The sequence below is a fragment of the Gossypium hirsutum genome, chromosome D10 (genome assembly GCF_007990345.1).
Source record: "Gossypium hirsutum isolate 1008001.06 chromosome D10, Gossypium_hirsutum_v2.1, whole genome shotgun sequence".
Lineage (NCBI taxonomy): Eukaryota > Viridiplantae > Streptophyta > Magnoliopsida > Malvales > Malvaceae > Gossypium > Gossypium hirsutum.
Window position 1 is genome coordinate 46,612,208 of NC_053446.1, and position 10,302 is coordinate 46,622,509.

The following is a 10,302-nucleotide window of genomic DNA, read 5'->3' on the forward strand; positions in this document are numbered from 1 at the left end:
GGGCTAATACGTGGTTGGCTAAGGTATGTGTCCTTAATCCGATAAGGTCGTGCTTAATACATGTATGGATGGGATAAAATCAATTTATTTGAGTAACATCAAATTCAATAAATGAATTCAAGATTCCACATTAGTGCCTTTAGCCTCTTTGTTGGTTTTGTGCCATCTCAACGTTTGTAAGAGTTTGGCCTTTTTTATTGTTGTTTATCTTAAGCTTGGAGTTCGAGTTTTTTCTAAGTACAACAAACATTAAATTAAATTCTTTTGTTGAGATTAACAATTTTTTGGTACAATTATACAGTATTTATAATAGAAAATTACTAGCAACACACATTACAAGTAGATAATTATTACAACTCTAACCTATGACATGGGTTGTAGAGTGAACGCCCAGATCAATGAGCAACAAACTCTAGTTTGAGAGTAACATTAAATTATAGTTATTTAAATAAGACATAATGATTTATTTGGCTTTTTAACTTAAAAAACTATTTTAGCCCTCCATTTAATGTTTTTTAACTTTAAGCTTGCATTTTTTTGTCAAATTACTCCAAAATAGATGAAAAAATTAACATTTATTAACTCCGTTGACGTGACATATACGTACATGTCACGTCAATAATTAATTAACTTTTTAAAATTTTAAAAATTTAGAAAAGTATATAAAAATTATTTTGAAAAAATTAAAAATTATATAAAATATAAAAATATTTTTTAATATTTTAATATTTAAAAATTAATTACTAAAATCCACGTAAATCATTATGCATTTAAATAACTTAAGAACTTCCCATAAAATACATGATTTCATGATCGAATATTAGCTGCTAATAACGCGTATATCCCACCTCAAGGCTTTTTAGATTGGTTATCTTCTCTTATGATACAATACATTATTCAGAAAAAAACAAAATTACAATAAAATTTCCCACTGTTTCTTTCTTCTCATCTCATTTCCTGGAAAAACACAATCAAACGAGAAAAAAAGAAAAGAAAAGCAGGAGAAAATAAATGTCCAGATACGAGCGCGTGAGCAGCACGAGCGCCAGTAAGGCGGATAAGGTAGATCTAGAGTCAGGGGACACTCTGTACCGGGGACTCAGCTACGGTGAGAACCAGCTCCGATGGGGCTTTATCCGGAAGGTTTACGGCATCCTTGCGGCACAGCTAGTGCTAACCACCGTGGTCTCCGCCTTTGTGGTGTTCTCGGCTCCGGTTAACGAGCTCCTCCGTGGGAACTCTGGCATCTTGCTCTTCCTATGTTTAGTCCCTTTCATCTGTAAAGTCCTCTCCTTTATATATTCCCTCATTTTTATTCTTTCTTTTTCCACTCCTTTTGAACTTGGTAAATTTGAACTGTTATGAAAGAAATAGTACTAGTTCTTAGGCCTCCTTCTAGTTTATTAGTTCACTTTTTAAATTCTTATTATGAAGTTAATATCTTTCAAGCGTCGGTTAAGGTTAGATTCAATCCGTTTGTGAATCGAGTCTTGACCTCAAATTTCAACACTAATTGTTTTTATAGTCAACATTTTCTGCCATTTTTCTGTATAGTGATTCTATCTGTTCACATTTCCGGATACGGATGCCTTTCGTGGGGAATTTGAGGGTTTAGAATATAGATCTTTTAGCTGTCTCATTGTGTAATTTTTATGTTGTACTAGGTTTTTAATAAAGTGATCTGCACTGTTCTTAACCTAATCAAAAGCAGGAGATCTTCATGTTTGCTTTGATGGTTCGAAAGCTGATATAGTATGCCTTTTATGCCTAGATTTTAGTACTAGAGTTTATAATGGCCTAGATTTTCTTTCTTCTAATGATAAAATCAGTATGATAGATTTCCAGCTCTTGGTAGTAATGAAATCTTAGTTCTCTTTTAAGTTTTAACCTTATTTTCAGATTGATGATAGACCTGAACTAGAAAAGTCTCCCTTTCTAAATTGTTCCCGAGCATTTACTTTATCACATTACCATGCTCTATCTTAAGTCTTAACAATAAAACCTAATCCATGTAGTGTTGTGGCCCTTGCACGTCTATCACCAAAAACACCCCGTAAATCTGATCATCCTCGGCCTCTTCACCGTGTCTCTGAGTCTCACAGTTGGTGGGAGCTGCGCCAACACTGACGGTTAGTATCATACTTGTCCTTTTTGGTTAACAATCCTAGGTTGAGTTATAAATCTAGAATTATGCTAAACCGGTTTTTTACCAAATGATTTCAGGAAGAATTGTGCTTGAAGCACTAATTTTGACAGCAGGTGTGGTTGCATCTCTTACTGGCTACACTTTCTGGGCATCTAAGAAGGGCAAGGACTTCAGCTTTCTTGGGCCAATTTTGTTCACCAGCCTTATTATTCTCATATTAACTGGTCTAATCCAGGTGAGATCTCTGTCACCTATCTATATGATTACTTGTAGGGATGGAAGCTGATTGGAGGTCCTTATTTTCCATAATATCTGAATCTGTGTATTATCCAAATATTTGCATAAATTCCAAATATGTTATTATCCTCATTAAATCTAAATCTGGGCCTGAATTAAATAACACTATCTGACTGATATCCAGCTTTGCTAAATGATCCAAATTCAGTAAGTCAAATTTATTTTACAAATAAGGAATTCAGATATCTGAATTCATAATTTGCAAATGTAAAACAGGTTTGGATAGTAAATTCCAATATCTGAATCAATTATTCACATTAGAACACGAACTCAGATAATGGATACCCAAGATTAGATATCCAAATCAGCTGCAGATACTAATTATAATATCTGAATCCACAATACCCGAATTCTCAAAAAATGAATCGGATGTTTACGGTTTACCTGAATCTGCACTCTCCTAATACTATCTATAATTACCTGTGCTTCTACATACTCGTATGTAGGATTTATATATGACCTTTTATCGTCATGCAGATGTTCTTCCCACTTGGCTCAACGTCGACTGCTGTCTATGGCGGCATTAGTGCCTTGATTTTCTGTGGATACATAGTCTATGACACCGACAACCTGATCAAGCGCTTCACATACGATGATTACATATTGGCCTCTGCCACTCTCTATTTGGACATCTTGAACTTTTTCATTTCCATTTTGCGGGTGCTGAGATCAGGCGACAACTAGTTGTATGATATTTCTCACCAAGGTCGGATCAGTAAGAAAATGGACATATGGTGTTTGAATTATCGACTGAATGAATAGGAAGAGTATTATTGTCTATATAGCTTGTTTTCTCGTGGGTTTTTTCTTTTTTACCAACACTAAGCTTGCTGCTTTGATTTGCAGTTTCTGTAACTTGATCAGTTGTGGTATCCGGTATACGGATTCATTGTCATATTCGGATGCATAATTGGAATTATCCCAAATTGCTTCTTCTTCTTTATTTTATTTTATTTTAAATAAGTAAATTTTGCTTACGAAGCTGCTTTGTTGTGTGATAATCATTGTTAATCGATCAGGCAATGAAAACATAAATTGGTTTTCCACACTAATGTAATGGCTGCTGTCTTTGCTTAAAGCTTTTTGGTTGGGTTAGGTGATCTTTGATAAATTAAAAATTTGAGTGCTAGAAATTAAGTTCTAAAAATTTAAATATTGATTTTAAATTATAAAATTTGTTTGGTATATTATTTAGGATAAACTGTCGAAACCATTTTTTAGCAATTCTAAATTAGTAGTCGACTAAAAAAAACGAAAATTGAAGTTGCCACCGATCTTTTATTGAGGTGTGATCGGATCACTTTGAAAACAAATTTAGGTGTACAGATTTTGAGAAAATAAGTTCGGGAGTCGGTTACGCACGAGGAAGGGATAGCACCCTCGTAACGCCCAAAATTGGTACTGAATCGATTGTTTAATGTCTTAGTGTCGAAAATTCGAAAAGATTTTAAAATACGATCCTTTCAACTTGAATAAATTGAATTAAATAATAAGACACTCTTATTTCAAAGAAATAAAATGTCACACCCAGTGAGTTAGGACATAACATTTTTAATCTTCAAAGTTAAGTTTATCTTTTTAAAACCCATGCATTTTGAGAAGGATATTTGGTTATTTGGGTCGAACGAAAAATCAGAACCCAGTAAGTTAGGGTTCAATTTCTCGAAATTCCTAAACGTCGAATATTGCCTTTATTACTTTTTAGAAAAAATCCTCATATCGAGAAAACAACATGTCATATCCAATGCGTTAGGACACAACGTATCGAATTCCCGAGAGTAAATTTTTTATTTATGCGTTTTGATTAAAGACTATTCTCGATTATTCAGATTCGGCGAAGAAAATTGGAATCCAATACTCGACATTTGGAATCTTCTCGAAGATTCCAAATGTCGAGTATTTGCGTTATTTACGAATAAAACGATTTCAATACTTGAATAAAATGTATTCCCCTTTTTTAAAAAATGACGGAATGACAATGTAACGCGAAATGATAATTCATAAGCCAAAATATACACTAATGAATACAAATAATCAAATAATATGAACAAGCAACACAATACGCGTAATAGCAATCGTCTCACATCATACAACATTCAAAAGTTAAATGAATTATTAACCAATTTTTTTAAGATATACTACATAAATAATAATATTTAGATAAATTTTGAAGCAAATGTTATGAAAATTAAGGTACATAATAATTTACATATGTTAATTTAAATAAGTAATGCATAGGGATTGAAAAACTTCATAGAATAGTGTATATAATAGTACGTATAAAAAGGTTGAGATAAATGAAGTATATTATGGAATATTTTAAAAGATATAAGTTATATATGAAATAGGTGGAAATAATATAATAACATGTAATCGGTGATTTATTATGTATATATGCACGTATAAGAAATAATTTGATATAAATTGTACATGTATAAAAATATTAAAAGAATATTATTGTATAAATACTTAAATATAAAATACATAAAAATGGATTAAACAATTTTTATAAAGATAAAACCACAAAAAGTATATATTATGTTGAGTTAATAAAATAACACCTTACAAAATTATAATAATAATATAAGTAAAACTCAAAATGATAATATATAATAAAATAATGTACAAAAACATAAGTGAAAATATGACCGAATATACCAATAATAATAAAATAATTAATAAAAATAAAAATAAAAACAAAAACAAATGTAAAAAAAGGATTAAATCGTAATTAAATCTAAATTAACAAGAAAATAATAGAATTATAAACAAGATGCGGGGTTAAAGCGCAATGTGCTGATTACATAGGGGCAGATTGGAAATATTTCCTCGCTCCCAAAGCGCTGCGCATTGTTTAGGATCTAAGTGAACCAAAAACAAAAATGTAAAGCTGAAATTTAAAATAAAAAAAATCTGAATTGAAAACACTACAAAATAAGAGGGATCAAATGCGAAAATTACCCAATAGCACAAAACGCGCGGATCCTTCCCTCGGGTCGGGTCACCGCGCGGGTCATGAGCCAGCAAACGGCATCGTTTTGACGCTATGGACTTTGACGCAAAACGGCGCTGTATTACACTATTATTTAAACAACAATTTAAATAAAAAAACAGTTGTTGCCTACGTTTTAAAAAAAACTGTGCTTGCTCTCTGCTAAGGTTTTGCCCTAGTTTCTACAGCCGCTCGAACGTACTGCGGTTTAGAAACTCACAATCCCCGTCCAAACTCCGATCGCAATGAAGCGGACAGGGATGCGACAGCCACCTTAAAGGTAAATCTTCACTTCTCTTTTCTCTTTTATTATTTTCGCAAAAAAATGAAACGAAGAAGGAAAATAAAATAAAATAAAATAAAATTCTAAAAATCACCTTCAAAAACACTAATATTCGATTTCTTTTTCTCTTTTTTTTCATTCAGTATCCCCCATAAATGGTAAAATAAGGGTTTTTTATAACCCGAAAAGAAAGAAAATCCATCCTATTTTCTATTTTTCTTTTTGTTTTATATTCTCTTATCTTGCTGGCACATCATTTTTGTTATTCTATTTGCTGTCACTGTTTTGTTGCTCTGTTGTTGTTGTTTGTTTCTATTGCAGGAGTGGCCATACGGTGACATGGCGCAGCACGTGTAGAAGGCAGAGGCTGGTGTGCGGTCATGCGGCGCTTAGGGCCCTTCTACCTAGGGTTTTCTAATTTTGGTGTTTAGGGCTTAGGTGATTTGGGCTAGGGTTAGGTGATATTTGGGCCAAATTTTGTAATATGGATTGTTATATTTAGTTTTATTTATTTTATAAAATTAGGCCGGACAAATTGGGTATTACAGCTTCCCCTCTTTGCTCGTTGTTGTGTAACGGAAACGGAGCAAAGACTTTAGAATGACCAAATTTGCCCGGTTGTGCTGAACCTTGGTGCTCTTCTTCTTCAAGTAGCTTAATTCCATCCCACTGCATCTTCAGATGTATAGGAATTGGTGCTTCGATCCAGTCCACTGCGACATCAAGGAAGTAGGATTTGTACCTTGTAGCTTCTCAAAAGAACAAAATTTGCTATCTTTAATCTGCTCCACTGCAACTTCAGGGAGATAAGACCTGTAGCTTCAACTTGTTTTGTTGTAACTTAAAGATAAGTCTGATGCGATCTGCTCTACTGCAACTTCAGAGAGATGAGATTCATCGTTTTGATCCGCTCCACTGCAACTTCAGGGAGATAGGATTGGTTTTTTCTGTCTGTTCCACTGTAACTTTAGAGAGATAAGACTGGATGCGATCTGCTCTACTGTAACTTCAGAGAGATAAGATATGTGGTTTTAATCTACTCCACTGCAATTTTAGGGAGATAAGATTGGTTTCTTCTGTCTTCTCCACTGTAACTTCAGAGAGATAAGACTGGATGTAATCTGCTATACCGCAACTTCAGAGAGATAATATCTGTGGTTTTAATCTGCTCCACTGTAACTTCAGGCAGATAGGATTGGTTTCTTCTGTCTGCTCCACTGCAACTTTAGGGGGATAAGACTGGATGCGATCTGCTCTACTGCAACTTCAGAGAGGTAAGGTCTGTGGTTTTGATCCGTTCCACTGCAACTTCAGGGAGATAGGATTGATTTCTTCTGTCTGCTCCACTGCAACTTCAGGGAGATAAGACGGGATGCGATCTGCTCTACTGCAACTTCAAAGAGGTAAGATCTGTGGTTTTAATCTGCTCCACTGTAACTTCAAGGAGATAGGATTGGTTTCTTCTATCTGCTCCACTGCAACTTTAGAGAAATAAGATCTGTGGTTTTAATCCACTCCACTGCAACTTCAGGGAGATAGGATTGGTTTCTTCTGTCTGCTCCACTGTAACTTCAGGGAGATAAGACTGGATGTGATCTGCTCTTTTTTACCTACTCTACTGCTGCTCAGGGAGACAAGGCTGAGGTCTTCGATCTACTTCGCTGCCAATACAGGAAGACAAGAGCTGTTATTTTTAACCTGCTCCATTGCTACACAGGGAGATAGGACTGGCGGCTTAAATCTACTTCCCTACTACCTTGGGAAGATAAGATTTACCGTCTTTGATCTGCTCCACTACTGCTTAGGGTGACAGGATCTACAACTTTCAACCTATTCCACTGCTGTCCAGGGAGATATGACTTACAATCTTCAACCTATTCCACTACTATCTAGGGAGATAGGACTTACAATCTTCAACCTATTCCACTGCTGTCCAGGGAGATAGGATTTATGGTTTTACCAGTTTGTTCTATGGGGAACATGACCTGTATAATTCATTTTATGAACCTAATTATGCCTAGTGATTTAGATGTCATGATCAGAATGAATCAAATGCTCCTAACTAGATGTGTATGAATGACATTTGAATGAATGCAAAATTTTATTTTTTTCGAGAATAATCCTGCTTAGGTTGCCATTACTCAAAGTTCATTAAAATTTTATCACTGACATGCTATAACGCCTTCTTGCTCAGCTGGCATCTCCAAAGAAACACTTAATCAGATTGCCCCCACTATAAACTTTAAAGTTCAATCTACTGGGATGCAAAATTTGTACCATCTTTCTCCTGCTGTAACCCAATGGTAGAAATATCTGGAATTTTCTCAATCCTCTCCTATCACAATTCAAGGATACAGAATGTGAAGCTCTTTGGTCTTTTATACCAATCCCAGGGTGTTATACCAAATGCTCATGCACAAATGAAAAAGTTTCTTCTCCGAGGAAACCTCTTCTCATTGCTTGATGATCACTACCATAACATCTTGTCACTTTGTTCAATCAATGTTTTGACAACAAAATTCGAAGGGATAATCTTAATCTGCACTTTTCCTTCTTAGATATTTCAACCTTTGAACTTGATGCGTTCTAAACAATAGTCCTATTTCAGGTTCCTATATTATTTAGAAACTTCTAGGGTAATATGCAAAACTTTCCTTGTGAAAGTATTATTAGTCCATTAATCATTATTCTAATGCCACATGCTTGCAAAAAGGATCATAACGATGGATAAAATAAGATTGATTTGAGGGAATAGCTCGAAATGAATAAATTATCAAGAATATTGAGAATAAAAGAGGAATTGACTCGTATCTTGAAAAAGAATGAAGTATTCAATATAAATAGTATGAAGACTAGGTGCCCCAGATACCGCAACTTGAACTTTTCTGTACAAACTTTCTGAAGACCATTCTGAGTTTGACATGTGTTTAGGAGATTTACAGTATTTTGTCGATGCCCCAAGATATCACGTACATGTTCCTGCTAATTCAAGTATAGCAAGATTACCGCATGCCTCATTCTAATCAATATTTGAGTTGCTCTGATCACCTCATGCCCCATTTTGAATCAATATTTGAGCCACCTTTTTCGGGTTTTCAACTCAAATCTCTTTTGGTCTCAAGGCGCCCTTTGCGGGTTTTCACCTTGACCTCTCTATTTTCTTTTCTTTTTCTTATTTTTGGTTTATTTTTTATTATTTTTTGGACTCAAAATGCCCTTTGCGGGTTTTCACTTTGGTCTTTTTTTATTGAATTTGCACTCATAGGATTAGGGAAGTCCTGGTCATCCCTTTCGATCAGAATCAATGTTTTTCCAGATAAGGTCCTCCACATAAGATCTTCCACTTTCATTTTGTATGTGAAAGATCTTCTTTGGTATTAGGTTTCTCATAGGGCCTTTTGGGGTGAAACTTAACTATGACAAAAAAACTTTGGATCTTCCTCTTCAATTAGGATGAAATCTAGCAAATATGCGGAGAAATGACAACTTGACTTCAACGAGCAAAACTATGATAAGCCAAAGAAGAAGGCATTGCCCCGGTAAAGAATTCTAACTGCATCATTCATGATGTTAAACTTGAACATACTGCAAATTTTTGATATCGTACTGCTGTTCAGATTATAATGTCAATGCTTAACCCGAGCATATCCTGGTATGACCATGCGAAGACATCTTTGAACTCTTGAGGTGACTCAACAAAGTTTTGCTTTGTTTCTCCGATTATGCACGTTCCCTTAAGGTCACAATCTCCATTGTCTCCTCATAAGGTAAAATTTTATTTCTACTCAATCGTCTTCAACAAGTCAGGAGATAAGCTACAATCTATGTCATTTTCAAAGTCATGAAATACTCTAAACACATGCCTCGCTAAAAAGGAAATTCTGAGTCTGTAGCAGCATCATTCATGTCATTGATATTTGGGGACCTATAGTGGGTACCAAAGAATATACAAAGAAAGTATGAATTTATGAATACTTATTTGTATAGTATGATTATGAATGAATGAAAGAATGAAAAAAATAATTATTCATATGGAATGAAAGATCATTTGCTCAAAATGACCGAAAAGATGTATTTCATTAAAATAATAACGTTCAGACATGAGCCTATTTCACAAATAAGTTCTTATGCTTCTAGGCTAAAACCAACAAGTGTGTTCTGAATATTACTCTAAGCAAGCTCTAAATATTATAGGGATTTCTTCCATAGTCCAATTATTTAGAACACCTCCAAGTTTTTTTAATTGCGTCTTCATATATGGCATTGATGTGAACATTTCCCAACACTTGTTCATACATTGCATTCAATCCATTATCAATCATGATTAGGTAGCGGGTTTTCTGCGCTAGATGAGTCATCAAATTTAACAACACCCATGTTGATGAGTCTTTCAACTAGCTTCTTGAAGACAGTGCAATTCTCTATTGAGTGCCCCGTAATTCCCGCATGGTAGTCACATTGTGCGTTCGCGTAATACCATTTGGGATACGGAGGTTGTAGAGGATTCATATAAAAAGGGGAAACAACGCGTGCATCAAATAAACTCTGATATAGTTTCCTATACAACATTGGAATTGGCGTAAA

The 10,302-nt window shown here is 34.5% G+C and overlaps 1 protein-coding gene across 1 annotated transcript; it reads left to right on the forward strand.

Moving 5' to 3' along the window:
* The first annotated feature begins 801 nt into the window (after positions 1-801).
* Positions 802-3,386, forward strand: LOC107915053 (BI1-like protein). The gene is made up of 4 exons (XM_016844160.2): positions 802-1,279; positions 2,016-2,129; positions 2,224-2,381; positions 2,921-3,386. Exons 1-4 carry the CDS (start codon positions 1,012-1,014, stop codon positions 3,125-3,127), a joined length of 747 nt encoding a protein of 248 aa, XP_016699649.1. The 5' UTR covers positions 802-1,011; the 3' UTR covers positions 3,128-3,386.
* Positions 3,387-10,302: the final 6,916 nt, after the last annotated feature.

Excerpts from the sequence above, each read along its gene's own strand:
- LOC107915053 (XM_016844160.2), top strand. The coding sequence starts at position 1,012 with ATGTCCAGATACGAGCGCGTGAGCAGCACGAGCGCCAGTAAGGCGGAT. Across the intron at positions 2,130-2,223 it reads GAGCTGCGCCAACACTGACG|GAAGAATTGTGCTTGAAGCA; the intron begins GTTAGTATCATA and ends AAATGATTTCAG. Across the intron at positions 2,382-2,920 it reads TATTAACTGGTCTAATCCAG|ATGTTCTTCCCACTTGGCTC; the intron begins GTGAGATCTCTG and ends ATCGTCATGCAG.